A 19,915-nucleotide genomic window follows, 5' to 3' on the forward strand; every position below is an offset into this window, starting at 1 on the left:
GTTGAAAAATAAAAAAAGTAAAAATGGGTTTGTGTCTTTGGAGAGGTAAAAGACATGTCTGATGTGAACCATTCAAAGTTTCAACCATAATAAAAACTTGCGTATCATTGTTCCCAGCAACTCAAACAAGCAAAATCTTTTGAATGTTTGTGTAGCAATGTGTAAAACTCTTGGACACCAGAAAGACAATCACAATTTTGTAAAAATATGAGTCAGTGGCATACACATAATTCTACAATATTTTACAAATATTGTTTTTCTTGAAAAGCATGAAGGGGGCAAAAAAAAAAAAAAAAAAAAAAAAGGGGGGGGGCGGGGGGGAAGAAAAAAAAAAGGGACATCTTACCTGTCATCTCTGGACCGGTATTTGTCAGGAGAACGATCATTTCTTTGTGACATTCGCCTGTCGTCAGACCTGGAGCGAGATCTTCTCTTCCCAGCGCCGTCTCTCGATCCTGAACGACGACGAGAGTCATCACCCCTGGACAACTTTCTGGCATCTTTCGACTTGGAAACAGACCTCGACCGTCTCATTTCGTACGACTTGGATCTGGACTTTCTCCTGTCCTTGGTTCGCTCTTCTGACACAGACCTGGACTTGGATTTGCGCCTTTCCCGTGACCTGTCCTGGTCAGATGAGTCATCCCTCTCTCTCCGTCCAGCTTTCTTTACTTCCCCATTTCTGGCTTTCTCAGGGCTTGGGGATCGGTTCCGTCTGGCATAGTCTTGCCGGCGATTGTTCGTTTCTTTGCCTCTCCTTGAATCATCCCGGCTCCTTCGTCTGCTTCCTGACTGGTCCTTTCTGTCAAATGATCCGGATCGATTGCGGTGTTTTGATCGGGAATCCTCTTTTTTACTGTCTTTGCCTTTTTCTGATTTCTTCTTCTCCTTTTCATTGTTTTCCTTCTCCTTCTCTTCTTCAGAGTCACTGCTGCTGCTTAGGTTCTTCTTTCGGTAGTTTTTCTTCTTCACTTCTTTCTTTTTCTTGGAGTCATCTTTATGCTCCTTCTTTTTGCTGCTCTTCTTCTTCTTCTCCTCCTTTTCCGAGTCCGACTCCTCACTACTGGACTTGTTTTTCTTGTGCTTCTTCTTGTGTTTGGAATCTTTCTTGTGCTTTTTATGCCTGGAAATCAAATACAACAATAAAAGCATAATTTTTCTGCTGTCAGAAAATGTAATACATGTAGAATCCTCAGCAAAGTACTTCAGATCATCACAAAATGGTCTGTAATGGAATGTTTTGTTTATTTAAGACGTTTTAAGGGTTAGACAAGTGTCAATGGAAAGATAATTCATACAACTACATTTTCTTTTCTTTTTTTTTTGACATAACTGTTAACACCTACAAACAAAAATGTTAGGGAATTTGCCATACTCATCAAATATATAAAACTTTATCATTTTCAAGTCACTGGTCCATGCTTGCACCCAAACCTTCTTTGGTTCAATATAATACCCTCCACTCACCTCCTTGAAACCAAGGTTCTGTTTCTCATCACCAGTGACAGTGACAACAGTAAATAAACAGAATCAATTGGTTCTATCAAGCCACATCACAAACATGAATCATTGCCAAATAAGAAGAGATAACATACCACATGTCATTTTCAACACTCAAGAAGTAAGAACAGTAAAGTATCCAACAATTCAGCTTGTGAAGCATTTATGCTGAATGTCAGTCATATTCGAACTAGATCTCATCAACAACACTAGTGCTTATGAAACTATTTCTGAAAGTTTGATTAGGTCTTGTATCTGATATTTTTAATCGGAAAATCTGCTTTTGTATTTGATGGATATAAATGATTTCAAGAACAGACCCTCCCGCTCAACTGTGAAACAGCTCACTTTCTTATATGATCTATTTGCACTATGCCTTTTCAAACAATAAAAAGCTTTAATATTCCACACTCCATCCTCTGACTCAGTGATGATCCAACATATCAAAATAAATCAAGCAGTCTTCCTACATTATTATAATCACAATGCTTGGACTGAAATCCTAAGTGACACATTTACAACACGACAAATTTAGGTGCTCACTTCTTGCTCTCCTTCTTGTCTTTCTTGTGTTTCTGTTTGTCCACCTCCTCTTCTTCGTCCTCTTCCTCATCACTTTCTTCCCTGTGTGATGAAAATAATAGTATTTCGAACTGGTGCATTATTTAACACTGTCAAGAGGAAAAAAAAAGTCTTATTAAATATGCCCAGTCTGACTGTTATTTTTCATCTGTCATCAAAAAATGCCCATCATTATCAGTGTTTAATAAAAAATTAAAAAAACAAAAAAAACAACAACAAAAATTATGCTGTGTGTTATGTGTGCAGTTTTCATATTTTTGTATGTGTGCTGGGTGTATGTATGGTGAGTGTTGCAGCAACAAACTCATGAAACAAAACCAGAACAAGCATGAACAGAACATAAACACCTAAAAATTAGCAGCTGATACAAATGTACCACAAGAACTGCCTCAAGCAAGAACAGACAAACAAAACAAAAAAAACAACAGTTACCCTTCTTCCTTCTCCTCCTTCTCCGATTCGAACCGCTTCCCCAGAGGGGCCGATTCCCTGTCGATGTCCATGCGTGCCCCCAGGCGTGACTTTGCCGACGGTCGTTCCTGCTGCTGCAGCAGCTCCCCCTTCATCCACTTCTCCTCTGCCTGGGGTTCTGTGGGTTCTCTCCCCTTCACCGTGCGCTCCATCTCCCGCCGCCAGTGAGGGGGTGTGATGCTGCGCGACCGACTGCGAGAGCGGAATCTCTGGAAGAAGTTAATGAAAAATCATGACAAACTGAGTGTGTTGTATTCATCATGTGGGCGACTGGAATTAGTAGGAAGCTTTTTCAGGTCTAACATACTACCAAGTTTAGTTCCAATACCACTTATAGATGGGCAAAACAGCAAAGTGGTTGAAGAGTTGGACTTCCTGTCTGAGGGTCCCGGTTTCCAATCTTGGTAATGGCGCCTTGTGTAAAGGGTGGAGACTTTTCCGATCTCCCAGGTGCAGACCTGCCAGTGCCTGAACCCCCTTCATGTGTATTCGCATGCAGATCAAATATGCACATTCAAGATCCTGTAATCCATGTCAGCGTTCGGTGGGTTATGGAAACAAGAACACATCGAGTGTGCACACCTCCAAAAACAGAGTATTGCTGCCTACATGGTGGGGTAAATAAACAAAACAGTCATACACAAAAAAATGTTTTATGTCTGTCTGAGTGTGTATGCATTCAAGCCTGAAATCTGACTGAATGACACAGGAAAACGAATGATGAGCGCCCAATGGCAGCTGTCAGTCAGCTCTACCTAGGTAGGCAGCCTGTTGTGCAAATGACCCCAAGTTTGTAAAGTGCTTAAAGCATGGTCTCCGACTGAGGATAGGTGCTACATAAGTATCCATATCATTCATCACTAATAGCAGCTAAGAAAATGCCTGAATAACGCCAAAAATATAATAATGAAAGGAAGCATAGAATTATCATGTAGTCCCTTACCTAATATGGACCTCAAAACTAGCATCCTCCTCCATCATCGATTAAAAAAAAAAGTCTTTAATCACAAATTCTGTGCCCTTTTATGCTCTGCTTTCATGGTGACCTCAGTTTTGATCCCCCTGCACTTCCATGCTTGTTTGAGTCCTGTCAAGGTCTTCGGTGCCAGCAGATTCATGGGGGTCTGTTGTTAGGGATGTGGTGGTGGTCTCCACTCTGAGGAACATTTGCTCAGTCTGGCTCTGTGACTAATTATTGTCATCAGTAGGGGGCTTAGTACTTGGTATCTTAAGTATGTTTAACTCTCTCCATACGAACGGCGAAAGAGACGACGTTAACAGCGTTTCATCCCAATTACCATCATCAAAATTTTGCAAGCGGAACACCCTTATACTGAAGAGGTGAATGCTGACAAAGAATACCACAGTTCTGACGACAGAAGCTAAAGGTTCGGTCATTCAGACACCCACTGGACATCCGAGGGGTCTGTGTAGAGGAGAAGAGAGGACTGGCCGTACTGAGTGAGTTAATAAGAGCTGGCACTACTTAATACCATCAAAGAGACTCAGCAGCAGAGCAGGGTCTCCTCTGGTGTGTGGCCTACAGGCAACCTGAAAGTTCCCTTAGCACTGCTGACATGGGGACTATGACAGACAAACCTGGGTTTGGCTGTGTATAGGGAAATCAGAATGAGTGGAGAGGGAGTAATACCACTGAAATGATGCAGGTAATGGGGCATAAAAACAAAAACAAAAACACAAAAAACACAACTTATCATCTCACAGGAAGCTTTAGAATCCAGTCAACAACTATTTGGTTTGGGCAAGGATGTATTCCTGTGAATTAAGAAAATAAAAGTATTCAGCAAACTTCAATATTTCATTTGGAGAACAATTTCTCTGAATCTCCATAGTTCTTTGAGTGAAGTGCTGTCAGCAGAACACATTAGCCATACCTGCAAAGTTTCTGTAAAACTGTAAGTGATTAGGCTAAAACCCAGCATAACACGATTCAAATCACCCCAAAATGGCATGGACCACTCACAATACTGCCCCTGCCCTTGATGCGTCTCCCAGTGGAAGAATACATGACTCGGGTTCGTGAGTTGTATGATGGTCTGTCATCTGAACGTCGCCGGTTGTCTTGGGATGATCTCCGTCTCTCCCGATTGGTTTCTCTGTCAAAGGAGAAAAAATAATGTCAAAAGGTTGAAGAAAATAATGTTCAAAAAGACCAACTGTAAGAAAGCAAAACCCAATTTAACACAAACAAAAAATAACTAAAATGGAATGGAAAGAGAGTGAGGAAAGAAACCCTATTTGGCATCTCCAGCTGCTATGACAAAAACATAATCAAAATGGAAACGTAAAACAATGTGAGGGGGGCGGAGAAAGGAAATCTTACTTGGCATCTCCAGCTGCTGTGACCTCTTCCTCCTGTTTGCCACGGTACAGAAACCTCTGGAATGGCACGTCAGGAATCTCATCAGGACGAATCTCAGCAAACACTGTTGGCACCTTCTCCTTCTCTGGCTCTATCTCACCACTGCTACCGCAGGGAAACAAAAATGAAAACAATGCTTGAATTTATATATTGATTAAAACCACAAGGTAAGCACAGTCATTTGCATTAAGAAATTACCACTGGTACTGCAGGGAAACAAGAATAGTCTATAAATATAACAATATACTTATCAACACCACCAGGTAAATAGGAAGCCATTATCAACAAGAAATGTTTTATAAAACAAGGAATAAATGATTCCCAGAACATTTTTTTTCCCTTTCTTCTGTCTCCTGAGATATTTAGTATCCAAGGGCAAGTAAAATATTCAAACTGCCGAGATTATAAATCAAACGCCATGAACACATTCACATGTGCACACAAGCTTTCTCACACACAAAGATTCTGTTCACATCTTCTTCTTCTTGTTGCAACTCTTGAAATTTTCCAATGTCATCAATGTTCTATGCACTTCAGCAAATTGACATACAACTATCATAAAATCAGGGCAACTGCACATCAGTCTAATATGTACTTCAGCAAAGTAACACTGATCTACTATAAAATCAGTCACACAGTAAAGAAGAGAGAAAGAGAGAGAGAGAAAAAAGAAACAAACAACAAAAAACACAGTAAGATTATGTCTCTCTACACTCCCACATACAAGAAAAATGATTGGTCTCCTGTAGTCTCAGCCCTAACAATTCACGCCAGTTACCAACCAGTTCAAAACCATTTTCCTAACCATCAGTCCTACCAACGAGCTTTTCACTCACTCTTCAATCTCTCCTTCCTCTGAAGGTTCTTTCTTTCCTCGATTCTCCTTGTCTTTATCCTTGTCCTTCTTCTTCTTCTTCTTGGAGTCCTTCTTCTTGTGCTTCTTCTTCTTCTTTTTCTTCTTCTTCTCCTCCTCTGATGATTCTGACTCCGACTCCGAGCTGGAGGAGGAAGAGGAAGATTCAGATGGGACAGGGACTTTCTTTTTACCTGAAACACAGGAGGAAGAAGATTCAGATGGGACAGGGACTTTCTTTTTACCTGAAACACATCTTTGACACGTATACCTACTTGCAGGTGTAAACTCACTCAAATAAACAACCCAGAATCAAAGTATGCAACACATCTGTTATCAAGATTTATTAATATATTCTTTCATACTTTATAAAAAAAATAAATACCTACAGCCAATTCTTAAGAATAACAAGAAAGCACTTTTTTTTGGAAACTAATTTTTTTTTAATGTAATAAAATGCAGTGAACACTATTTGCCATTTCTTTCTTTCAACACAAACACACACAAAAACAAAAAAAAACAAAACACCACCGAAACTCACCTTTGTTCTTGCCCTTCTTGAGAAGCACTAGCTCTCCGCAGTTGGCGATTTTCACCTCCACCTCTGGGCGACTGCGAGCGTCAGTCGGCAACTGTTCAATCTTTTTCACCACATCTTGTCCGCTCAGAACATGGCCAAACACCACATGGACACTGCACAACACAGGAAAATGTGAGGGTTTCACAGCCAATTGATGAAGCAATAGGGCGTATGGAAGAAGATGTGGTAAAAGATGTGGGAACATCATTCATGCATGTGTGTGCGTGCATGTGTGTGTGACTATTAGCTGTGATAATATATCACATAAGTTAACACAAAACTGCATATTTATCAGGCAGCATGTCATCATCATCCCAGCCACAGCACCATGGAAGTTATCATATAAAAGAAGATCCAAACATCTTCAATAATACATTTAAAGAAGTACAAAAAAAGAACTCTGGAATCCTGTTATGAAATAGAAATGTTTATTAACAAATGAAAAGACCTGTGAGACACGTTACATGTATTTACTTACTGTTCAAAATCTGCTGTGAACAATACACATAATCTATGACTGGCTCTGACAATATATTGATTTTCAAATAATAAAAAAAATGCTGGAAAGTTCATCAAATGCACAAACAGCGATAACTAAGTCTTTCCACATAGTTACCATTTGAAACACACACCTACTTACACCATTCTAATAATCACCACCAACAATATGTAAACCAACATATGTCATTACCAAAAACAAGAAGATGTATTTCATGTAAAGGATACTTATAGAAATTCACCCTCTCACCTGCCCACCCACACATCTAAAACATTCTCATACAAATATATCAGCAGAAATAGAGAGAGAGGGACAGAGACAGAGAGAGAGAGAGAGAGAGAGAAGGGGGCTTTGGAGCAGGGGAGGGCAAGTGGGGAGGAGGTGGTGGGGTGGGCAGTTCGAAGGCAGGGAGAAGGGGGGAGGGGGAAAATGGCCCATTCTTAATAAATATTGTTATACTAGATTTCAATCAAGGCAGTCTGTTTTTACTTTCAAAATGAAATTCACTTTAAAGAGACAAAAACAAACATCAAAATATAAGGTGTACTCACTTGTCCAAATGGGGAGCAGCATTTGTCGTTCTGAAAATCAGAAAGACTTTTTAGATAATATATTCATTAAGACTAAATCCATATTGTTGTTGTTTGCTTTTTTTATGTTTGCTTTTTGTTTGTTTTGTTTTGCTTATTTAAATAAACTGGTGCAATATGACACGAGCTTGTGACATTTTTCTCACTTAAAATATGCCTATTCCATATCAAATTTCTAGCAGATCATGTTTTTAACATGCCATTAAGGCTATCCTTTTGCACATCAACAGAAGTGGATACTTTTCTCTACATTTTCAATCAACCACTGCTGTTCTATGGCTACTTTACAAGAATATGCTCTTTATTTGGAAAACGTTTCACTTGGTCTTCACAATAAAACATCCCTGTGGCTCACACGGTTTTTTCTTTTTCTTCTTCTTTTTTTTTTCTTTTCTTTTTTTTAACATATCAATACTATTTTAGAAAATCTAAAGCATAAACTGTATGCTATCTCCATGACACCACTCTTCAGACTACTGCATAAACTTTTATTTTGGCTTTACTCCAGATTCCAGAGCCACACAAAAAAAAAATAAAAGCCCACTGAAATATGGAGCAAAGCCCTACTCTTTAGCCACTGCCCACCCACCCACCCTTCCCCTTTCCCTGAATCTGCACAAAAGAATGTACTACAAAAATTACACAATAACAACATGTGGGGGCCATTGTGGGTGGGGGGGAGGGCCACGTGGACATGAAGGGCTGAGCAGAGAACAGACGTCATTTCTTTTCTCGCCCACTGCGCATGACAAAATGGCAAACAAGTCTCCAGAATGGCCGACACCAGAATCATCCAGAGCAGTTTTCAATCATCCAGGCCGACCGATCCAGTTACCTGCCACTCCCGTGTTGTGTTTTGGCCGGTCGGCTCTGTGGGTAAGTACACAATATGGTAAAATCCTCGTCAAGCTTCAACGTCACATTTTTTCTTTTAACTTACCTTTCATCCAAAATTTCTGTCAAAATCATCAACACCTGTCAGCTCAACGACACATCTAATGCAACTGTACTTTTTTTTCTTCTTAACATCATAGGATAAATGATTCAAACATATTTCACAATAAAAGGCAATTTCCATAAATTCTTAAGTACACAATGAGAAATGAAAAACATACCAAGAAAAGTTTACATGTGAATCACTGATTAAAGTTATGTTATACGCCTGCTTTTTCATGCAGTATTCAAAACCAAGTCAGTTCTGACTTCTTATTAATTTTAGACTGCATTTGGGACAGAAATTTTGTAAAGATAATTGCTCAAAAAGCTAGTTATATTTATTCTCAATGCTCAAAAACCACCTGAATTTCAAAAGCGCCTTACATTTTTAAACAGTGCACAAAAATGGTGTAACCATGTAACAAGCAACAAAGAAGTTGCAAAATCTCACAGCAAACAGATCTCATCACAGAAACTTCCACATAAGCACAAATATGTAGAGCGAGTGAGAAACTTGAACACACCAGTGACAACATTTCATACTTCCATAATATGTGATGAACGACACTCCTCACAATCATGAGTTACTTTCCTCCTTTTCCATACAAATTAAATGGATATTCATAAAAGACAAGACATGGAACAGTACACAACACAGACAACACACACACTCACATGAAGAACTGAGATCCGTTGGTGTCCTTTCCACGGTTTGCCATGGAAAGAAGAAACTCCTTGTCATGTTTGAACTTAAAATTTTCATCTGGAAAAAGATATCAGAGACATATGCATACATGACCACAAATGTAGGTGCACACATACAAACTTAACTTTCATTGCATAGGCTACTTTAGTTGACCAGACAGTTCCCTGCCATAGACAACTTCAGTCAAGATCAAGGAGTCATGTTAAAAGGACCATTTATTACACTGTAACAAAGCTTAACAGCTGCAGTCAGTTTCCTGTGCAGTAAAACAATGACCATCCTTTGCCCCTTGACCAAATTTGAACTCATCAAATCCATCGTGTTGTTTTGACATGAACCTAGTTGTGTGACTGAGAGCGCTGAATGTAAGATATTTGGTGCTGGGGAGTGTTTTTCACACAGAAAGTTTGCGGTGAAATAGATAAGTAAACATCACAAATGGTCTGATTAGATTGATACCAAGTCAGGCAACTGAAATTGCAAGTCAAAATTAAATGTCTGAAATTAAAGAAAAACAACAGCAGGAAAAACAATAGGGGTGGAGAGGGCAAGCGATCAAATACAATTCATTGACCTTCACTCCTGGATCATTCATTTCCTTCACAGTGTACATGAACAACACAAAGGAACAATAATAATGATGGATACTATTAGAATTACTAACATAAATTTAGATGTTACATTCTGAAACTTGTGAAAGGTACAAAAATACACACTTACCAGCAAAGTGCCCTCCGTATATTGACTCTCCCCCTGTCCCATCACCTGCAAGAAAATGAAGAAAAGAATTAGTTAGTTTTTGGGTTTTTTTACAGTTACAGAATCTGTTGTTTTTACTCAAAAACAAATATAATGATTTTGAAATCAACCCACAACTAATCAATTGAAGGAAAAATCTCACCAAGTCAGCAAACTGCAAAACAATCACCACTCAAACCAAACATGTAGGAACAGAAGAAGTAAAGTACACACATCCAATGAAAACAATCAACTCAGTTAAGTCAATGGTTAACATAATACAATTTCTTTGAAAATGTTAATAGCTCAACATGCATATACACACAAAAAAACCCACTTTTTTTTCTCAAAAGAATCTGCCACAACCTGGCCTGTATGGTTGTAACCCTAAATACAGTGCACAATCTAGATATAAAATATTACATAACCCCTTGACTGCTGAACTTTGTGTACTTTTAAATGGTTTAACTAATTCTGCTGATCAAAAGCAAAACAAACCCAGCCAAAACAACTCCAGATAGAGAACGGTGACTGACACCCTGACGTGTAATTTCAGTCTCATGTCAGTAAGGTGACAGCCCTTTCCGGACAATCATACCCATCATCTGTAGTCAAGGGGTTAAAAGCTGGCATCTTCATAGCTACCAAGAGTGATATAAGAACTGAGCTCAGTAAGGTGTGACCCTTCACTAACAAGCATACTAGTCAGAAGCAGTCATGGGGTTTAACAAAGGGCCAACGATGAGTTGAATGACGCACATACCTTTAGTAAAGTCGCCAGACTGGATCATAAAATCTTTGACGACTCTGTTAAAGGGGGCGCCCTTGTAGTGGAGGGTTTCTCCTGTCTTGTCACTTACGCCTTTCTCACCTGTGAACAGCAGACAGACAACAAATGCTGAGCTCAAATATTCAGCACTTCTGATCCTATCTTTACTGCGAACAAGACTGTTAACCATAGCAAAATAATATATATTAAAATATATATAAATGTCCACAGAAGACATGGATGTGCAGTCTGCATGCAATGAGTCTCTGCAATGAGTCTTTCACTAATCTTCAGTAGACATTCAAAAATGTTTGACATAATACTTTTTTGTCATGTCCTGATCTATTTTTAACACTGTTTTTATCTTGATAAATAGGATGTGGACAGTGTGACATGTGAACAAAGTCTAGGTGTGAAAGACAGTTGATTAAAAATAAAACTTGAGAGAGAGAGGGAATGAGGGGGTTGGGGGGTGGGGTGGGGGATTTGGGGGGGCAGGGGTGGGGGGGAGAAAGCAAGGGAGAGATGCCTCTTCTGAAGACACCATCACAGCTTAAATTTACTAATTCTCCAATGGATTTCTGCACATGAGCACTTTATGTTGTATTCAAACAATAAAAAATGCACACCGATTATAACCGTTGAAAAGTATTGTTAAGCCACCTCAATTCTTAAAGCAAATATGGCAACATTAGCTAAGGCAGATGTCCTTAACAGAGCTGTACATACCTGTGCATAATGCTCTGAAGTTTTCACAGGTTTTGGGACACTCTTCAGAGAACAGCTCGAAGATGATTCTTCCCCCTGAAAGACCAATCAAGGCAGAAAAGCATGATGAAAAAGCTAAACTATGCGACCTTATCTTAATTACAGTGTATAACTGACTTATTTTCTTCACGTTAACAGCACAATTTTGTTTTTATTACTACTATTCTAGTCTCATAACTACAAGAAATGCACACAAGCAAAATGAAATTTCAGATTCAACATTGGTAATTTGATAGTTTGAGTGAAATTTTCTTCTCAGTAGTGAGCAACAGGTTCTTCTTTATTTTACTAACATCAAATCACTTTCACATGATGGTATGAAAAATGTGTGTATGATGAATTTCAATGACACATTTGTGTGTTGTTTTTTTTAAAGACACACAACTAAATCTCTGTGTGTGCATGTTTGAGTGTGTTTTGTTGTTTTGTGTGTGTGTGTGTGTGTGTGTGTGTGTGTGTGTGTGTGTGTGTGTGTGTGTGTGTGTGTGTGTGTGTGAGGGTGAGAGGGATAGAAAAGGGAGTGTGGAGACCAGCAGAATATAAGACTTGATACGAAACAACTAGAAACAGCGGTCAATAAAAGGTCTCTGAAAAGCCAGTATCAACACCGATACTCATACCTGGCTGATCTCCAATGCTGATATCAAAGAAACAACGGGGTCGGAATCCTGGCACTGCCATATTTTACCTGAAACATTCCAAAGCAACTGATATAATGACAACTTTACTATAACTATATGAACTGTAACAGTTTTTAAATCTGAATTCTAAAAAAGGTAACATTATTCGCTTCACTCAAAACACATATATCTTGACACTTCAGGTTCATATGTAACTAAAGTAAAATGGTAAAAAAATAAAGTATGAACAGCTTCACTCCCAAAGCAAGTCTTTTTTGTTGTTGTTTTGTTTTGTTGTTTTCCAAAGCAAGGGTAAGACTTTTATTTACCAAGAAAATGAACTGCCTACTTTGATTGTTGATTTATTCATTTTTGTGATTAATCCTAATGATTTTTTTGTATGAAAAATAAGAGCCAAACACTGCACCTGTTATTTGGACTCTTTCCTCTTCTGTATGTTGACAGAAGTTTTGCAGGTGGGGATGTTACAGTCAAATATTAGTCATTTTGCTAGGTCCAAAAAATCATCAGCAATGATGCATGCATTTAGTAAGTGTGATCCCTATCATTTGGATTATATTTCCAATACCTAAAACAACAGTGACCAATATTATAGACGCAAAATCTTAAGTTAGTGTACTCTTCAGTTATGTATCTGTTCCATTTCATCTGAAGGTTGATTCAATCACATGTTATTTCAAATTGAAGAGTCTGTAGTGTACCATGCTAATCTATCGCCATTTTAAAAACTGTATTCCCCTGCACCATGCAGAGGTTGATGGTTTCAGTACACTGTCTAGGTTCATTTTGATTGTGTGTGTGTGTGTGTGTGTGAGAGTGAGTGAGTGAGTGAGTGAGTGAGTGTGTGTGTGTGTGTGTGTGTGTGTGTGTGTGTGTGTGTGCATGTGCACACATATACATATATATATGCGGGAGAGATAATCAGAATCATTAATTCAGATTATGGTCTCAGCCCCAAGTGAAAGGGTTCACATGAACACAGAAATCAATACTATTCAGTAAATCAACATAAACAAAAGAGTACAAATATAGATTATAGCATGTGTTCATTCATGACCTACTTACTAATTAATACTACTTTATTACTAGTGGTTTCTGTGAGTGTAAATCACAGTGAATGCCTCATACAAAAAGTAAAAAAATTATGTTAAATCATTAGTACCGCTTGACAAAAATATTGACAGAATTAACAGAGATGCATATGTTTACAGTAGGATTTATCACGGATGTATATAGAGCGGACCGAGCCATCCTAAGGCTCAGTGCGTGATCGCCTGAAGCGACCGTCCCTCGCACGCGACAGCCATTATTAGCCCAACTTCAGTGAGCGAGAAAGCGAAAGTAAGAACATGCCGTGTTGTACTGCCATTAATTGCTCCAGAAAACCTTCGAAGGAAGAAAGAGAGAAAGGAATATCATCTCATCGGAAAGAGAAGAGCCTTTTCCATTTGATTATTTGTTTATTTCTACAATGTGTAGTGAAAGAAAAATTTGTTTTCTTCTTCTTCTTCTTATTGTGTATAATGTGTGTGCGTGCGCGCGCGCGCGTGTGTGTCACGGTGTGTGTGTGCACTTATCTGTTCACGTAGGTATAACTGTCCAAGATAACAGAAAAGTTTTAAAAGTGATTAGACAAGAAAAAAAAACACATCACTTATTCTAAATTGAAATACGTTGTGCATTGCAAGAAATATGTATTTACATTAAACATGCTCGAGTGCGCATGAATGCCATGTTATGTGTGCGTATTTGTGCCCTAAGTACTTGTAAGCAAATATGTGTATGCTGGGATGCACTTGCAATTTCTTGAGCTAATGTTTTCTTCACAATTCTCTGCCACTTTCAGAATTCCTCACAAACAACCTGAATGACTGAAACAATGACTTGTGAAGATGCGGAGGGAGAGAGAGAGAGAGAGGTGGGGGGAGGGCTGGGGGGAGGGGGGGGGGTAGAGAGACAGAGACAGAGAATCGTTGACTGTAGATTGATATGACTGGATGCAATCATGTTAAGTTTCTTTTGTTGTGTTTCATGGAAAAGAGAAACGAGAAAAGCACTGACACTTCAAACATGTAATCTACTGTATCAGTTCAGGACATTTTAATTATTAAAGAGAGAGAGAGAGAGAGAGAGAGTGTGTGTGAGTGAGTGAGTGAGTGAGTGAGTGAGTGAGTGTGTGTGTGTGTGTGTGTGTGTGTGTGTGTGTGTGTGTGTCTGCTCTCAATGATAACTATATGGAAAGACTTGTGTGCTTGTTGTAGATTTTAAAGATATTTTAGCACTTTTCTATACATGCATTGATACTGTTGATTTGATATCAATTATTATAATAATAACAATACATAGTTTTTCTATGGCACAATATCCAGCACCAATGCTGCTCAAAGCACCTTACATCATCCAGTTGACTATAAGGCATACCATGCCTTAAAAAACACATCAACTGCTATCTGGCAATGGAAAACATCCAGTGTGTGTTCATATGAATGAAAAAGCACACTTAAGAGATGAATCAGATTATAAAAGCTATGAAGCAAATAAGGCTTAGATTAAAACAAAATGCATTTCATAGAACACACACACACACACACACACACACACACGTATATATATATATATATATATATATATATATATATATATAGATGTCCCTCCCTTACAGACACACACACAAACACACACGCTGACATTAAATATCAACTGCACTAAAAACAAAATTGCAAAAGCATTAAGATATTTCTTATTTTCTAACAGAATTCTGTTCGGACATACTAACATGCCTACACACTTACACACACGTACCAGAGCACTGTACCCTCACAAACACATGCACGCATGTATGCATGTATACACACACACACACACGCCCATTAAAAATAACAAGATAGAAAAAATGCCATCACATCTAAGACCAAAACTACATAAAATACACAATGCATTAAAACAGGACTACAAAAATACTAGTACAAAGATACTTGTTAACAGGCATACCTTGGTTTAACCGTTCCGCCCAGAACAAAAATGCTTACGGAAAAGGTAAGTTTTCAGATCTGACTTAAAGGACTGTAGATCAGAGGCATTTCTAAGAGATGAAGGTAGAGAGTTCCACACTTGGGGAACCTGAGCTCTGAAAGACCTATTTCCAGTGCATTTCAGATTAGTCCTTGGAACTTTAAGCAGCTTTTCAGAACTGGATCTTAATGTTCTGTGCCGTTCATATGTTTCCAATACAGAGGAGAGACACAATGGAAGAGACCTGTCAAAATGTTTGAAGGCGAGTGTTGCTAACTAATAGTGAATGCGGGACTCAATCGGAAGCCAGTGTAACCGATTCAGCAGAGGTGTAACATGATCAGATTTCTTTTTGGCAAGAACCAGTCGTGCAGCATTGTTCTGAATTTTCTGTAATCTGTTGATGGAGGAAGATGGTAAACCTGCAAGAGTGGAATTGCAGTAATCCAGTCTGGACAGGACAAAAGAGGAAACCAACTGAGCCATATTTTTCTGTCATGTAGGGTCTGACTGAGGCTAGCCTTCATAGATGAAAATTACAATTACATGAGCGACACAAGAATGAAACCTGGTCATTCATGGTCAAGGTTTGATCGAGATATACACCCAGGTATTTGGCTCATGTTTGAAATGCTACTGAAACAGGGCCAAATGTAACTGGGTCCTTTTCTGCTGCCTTAAGATCAGTTAGGTCTCCAACGGCGGAGTTCAGTTTTGTCTTCAATGAACTTTAGCTTGTTTTTGTCCACCCCGTTCTTCCCCTGTCTCCTTTCTTCCCTAACTGTTTCTGTCTGTCTGTCTGTCCCTATATAAGCCGAATTTTTAAATCTTTTGAAATGTTTAACTTTCTCATGGAATGTGTGTGTGTGTGTGTGTGAACATGTCAAGATTCGTGTGGTTTAACTGCATTCCTATGTGTCTAAGTGTGTGTGTGTGTGCCAGTGACAGTGTGTGTGTATGTGTGTATAAAACATCCAGCTGTTGCATTGAGAAAGAAGAGACACCGCCATGGACACAGAGATAGGGATGGTCATAAAACCATCTTCAGTGGCCTTTTAGAAGGTGGTCAGTCCTTTGTTTTCACCTCCGCACATTCAAAGAGAAAACACACACACACACACACACACACAGAGGGAGAGGCAGGCTTCGAGGCCGCAATGATCAAAGAGACAAGGGAAGTCATAAACAGGCCTGGAATGTGGTCAAACACACACACACAGAAAGAGAAAGAGAGGCAGAACAGACAGTGACACACACACAATTTACTGCACTGTCAGTGCGCAACCTCCGGGAACAACATAGCGGCTGTGTTGCTTCACAGGCCTGGAATGTGGTCACACACACACACAGAAAGAGAAAGAGAGGCAGAACAGACAGTGACACACACACAATTTACTGCACTGCCAGTGCGCAACCTCCGGGAACAACATAGCGGCTGTGTTGCTTCAGTTGTGCGGCAATAGGTTTAGTCCACCATTATAAGTCTGTGGGATCTATACACAGTTGGCATATATTTCTTAATGCTGGGCAGCTAAGAACAAAGTGTACTTTGTTTCCATGGGTTTCATGACATTAAGGACAGATTAAAATTGTTTGTGCAAACTCTTCTGAATCCTAAGTGATGCATTGTCAATTCCGATCTATTACTAGTAACCAATAGAAAGAGAGAGAGAAATGCTCAAACATACAGTGTGTGTGTGTGTGTGTGTGTGAGTGTGAGTGAATGTGCATATGTGTGCGCATACACAAGTTACTATATAACTTCTTTTTTTTTTTAATAAGTATACTGATATGCATGTTTCTAAAATTATACTGTATACAGATACAGTATAATGATTCTTTTCTATAGGACTTGCTCATGTTTGTACTTTTTTAATGTACCCCCCCCCCCCCCCCCCTTGTGACCGCAGTACTCTAATAAAGACCTATTCAGATTCGATTCAATTCTGGCTTCCACAGCAGAAAGGTCAAGCTACGTGAGGGTGTCCCCCAGGGAGGAGTGCTTTCCCCAAAATTGTTTGTTGTATATCATCGACATCAGAGACAACATCACAAAGCACGTCTCCAACAGTCTGCACGCAGACGACCTGGCAGTATGGACATCCGCTGAACACACCAGCACGGCCTCCTACCGGCTTCAGGAAGTCGTCAGCAATATCGCTACATGGACAGAAGACTGGGGTCTTGAGCTCAACACCACAAAAACCAACGCAACACTTTTCTCTCTCTCCACCGCCAACGAGCAAGTCAAGCTGAAGCTCCAGGGACAGGTCTTGCCCCAGACGAATATACCAACATTCCTTGGTGTCAGGTTGGACACCCACCTGACCTGGAGGCCCCAGATTGAGGAGATGGAGAGGAGAGGCATCCGCAAGCTAGCCCTGCTGAAGAAGCTGGCCGGGACAACTTGGGGAGCAGACCGCAGGCTTCTCACCAGGGTCTACATGGGAGCGGTCAGACCCACCATGGAGTATGCCTCAACCTCATGGGGCACAGCCTCCAAGACCAACAAGAGCCGGCTCAACAAAGTCCAAAATATGGGACTACGCCTCATACTTGGAGCCACTAGGTCCACACCGATCCATGACATGGAGAAAACTGTTAACGTTGAGCCCCTGGAGAGAAGACGCGACCTGAAAGTCCTGATGCAGGGAGAGAAGCTCAGAAGACTGCCCTCACATCACCTACACCACAGACTGGAGCAGCCCACCAAGAACCGTCTCAAACGTCAGAGCCTCAACCACCAGTATAAAGCACTGAGCACAGCACAGCGATGTTCTGGCGGCAAAAGGGGAGTCTTGCACTGACCTTGCCTTGCCTGACTGGAGGCTTGACCAAGAGATAGAGGCCACCATCAGCCTCAGAGTTCCTGGCATCACCACCAAAGACCAGCAACCAGCTACTCTCAAGATCCTGACTCTGGCCATGATAGAGGAGTCCTACCCAGCAAGCTCCTGGACCCATATATACACGGACGGATCAGCGGAGGAAGCCACGCACAACGGAGGCAGTGGTGTCTACGTCAGATTTCCCGATGGAGAGCACACCAGCATCGCACTCCCTGGAGGAAAGCTCTGTTCCAATTTCAGAGCTGAAGTCCTGGCCATCATAACAGCAGCAGAATTCCTCTCCTCCTGTGGAAAGCCCTTTGGCAGCATCTCCATCTTCACTGACTCCATGTCCACACTCCAGGCCCTTGACTCTCCTGATCCTGGTCCACTGATCCAGTCCCTTAAGGCCTCCCTCACAACCCTTACCCAAACAGCCCCAACGACCCTCCAGTGGGTGCCTGCACATGTAGGCCTCCCAGGCAACGAGCGTGCAGACCACCTTGCTAAGGAAGTGAGCCAGCTCACACAGCCAACCATTCCTGCCACGTATGAGGAAGCAAAAACTCTCCTCCGCAGCAGTTTCCGAAGAGGCTGGGTCACCCTGAACGGAGGCTACCAGGCACACCAAGATCCCATCAGGACACTGGAGAGAAGACACCAGACTACCATCTACCGCCTTCGCACAGGACACTGTGGCCTCCGAGCACACCTGAAGAGGATTGGAGTGGCAGCCACATCCCTATGTGATTGCAGCCAGGCTGACCAGACCCCATCCCATGTTCTCCAAGACTGCCCCCTGTATGAGAAGATGCGGCAGCAGTCCTGGCCTGGGTGTGCTGACCTCAACACCAAGCTCTGGGGGGCGGCAGCCGATCTTCACCGGACGTCCGAGTTTGTGGCATCCCTCGGACTTCGACCCTGACTGCGTAGCTGTCGAACGCAAAGATGATGATTATTCGATTCTGAAAGTAATGCAAGGAGTTCATTCCTCTTCCCATCCCACCCTATCAGGCATTACACTGACACAAAAACATACACACGCACGCACACTAACACACACGGCCCGACCGCTTCGCTAGCTACTCTCAGCGCGCACCGCGGCGGAAATCGCGACATGGGATGACTGACTTGGGTGTTCCTCAGCCAAAGACATTAGTATCTCATGGAAATACTAGTGTTATGTCTCAGCTGCGCGGGCTTGCGTTCGGTCCAACTATTTTGGCATGGAAAATAACGCAATGGAACGCAATGGAAAACAAAAACATGGCGGCTTGAGATGGCAAGGGTCGGTTCGTCATATGGGTCATTTCGCGTTGCCTTAATGAAAAGTTACACGCAACATGTCATCTTTAGGTGCATTGCAAAACTCACGAAAATGTTCGTTTCAATAGGTCACAGAAATCTGGATACTAAAAGGGGAATATTTCAAGATTAGCTCATGGACAGATCCCCGAAGTTCCTCTGATGAACTTCGGTTTCATTGGCCGAAGTCGCGTAACTCCGGTAAACTCACATGGCCGACAACCGGCACAGCAAGAGAAGCCCCACCACAAGTTCTCAGTAAATCGTGATATCGCGAACTGCCCATTCCGATAATTTGTTTTCTATAGCTGAATTTGGCTTTTCGGTTGAATTTGCATGTTGGCCTATATACCTGATGTAACCCGAAAAAAAAAATGCCATCGTGGATCGATACTAAAAAGGTAGTTGAAGAAAAACCATACCGAAATACGTTGATCGACAAGTTATTTTCTTAACTCACACCAATGCTTAAAATATGCACACTTCCACCTTTAAAGTCACTGTAAATCTGTTCTGGTCAATACACAGTATGCAACGTTCAAAACCAAAATTGCATTGTCAACTTTACCCTCAAGCATCGGCGTTAGCCGGGCCGGATGTAGATACATTTTAGGACGATCCCATTGTGTAAAAGTGAAAAAAGTCTTTGGAGATTATTATGATTTTCATCTACTTCAATCGACGTATGATGTTTAACAATGAATAGTTTACATTGATGACTGTATAATATTTTTATTTTGCTTTTATTCAACAT

At 40.7% G+C, this 19,915-nt stretch overlaps 1 protein-coding gene across 1 annotated transcript in view; it reads right to left on the bottom strand.

Annotated features, from left to right (window-relative positions):
* Positions 1–19,781, bottom strand: part of LOC143290443 (uncharacterized) — a 29,549-nt gene extending 9,768 nt beyond the window's left edge. Inside the window, 14 exon segments of the mRNA XM_076599877.1 lie at positions 347–1,123; positions 2,044–2,124; positions 2,515–2,762; positions 4,538–4,670; positions 4,898–5,038; positions 5,773–5,983; positions 6,331–6,482; positions 7,420–7,449; positions 9,070–9,157; positions 9,821–9,865; positions 10,602–10,709; positions 11,337–11,411; positions 11,996–12,063; positions 19,730–19,781. Of these exon segments, the coding sequence (XP_076455992.1) occupies positions 347–1,123; positions 2,044–2,124; positions 2,515–2,762; positions 4,538–4,670; positions 4,898–5,038; positions 5,773–5,983; positions 6,331–6,482; positions 7,420–7,449; positions 9,070–9,157; positions 9,821–9,865; positions 10,602–10,709; positions 11,337–11,411; positions 11,996–12,056 (2,150 nt within the window). The 5' untranslated portion in view covers positions 12,057–12,063; positions 19,730–19,781.
* Between the last annotated feature and the right edge of the window lie 134 nt (positions 19,782–19,915).

This window comes from Babylonia areolata, chromosome 15 (genome assembly GCF_041734735.1).
Source record: "Babylonia areolata isolate BAREFJ2019XMU chromosome 15, ASM4173473v1, whole genome shotgun sequence".
Lineage (NCBI taxonomy): Eukaryota > Metazoa > Mollusca > Gastropoda > Neogastropoda > Buccinidae > Babylonia > Babylonia areolata.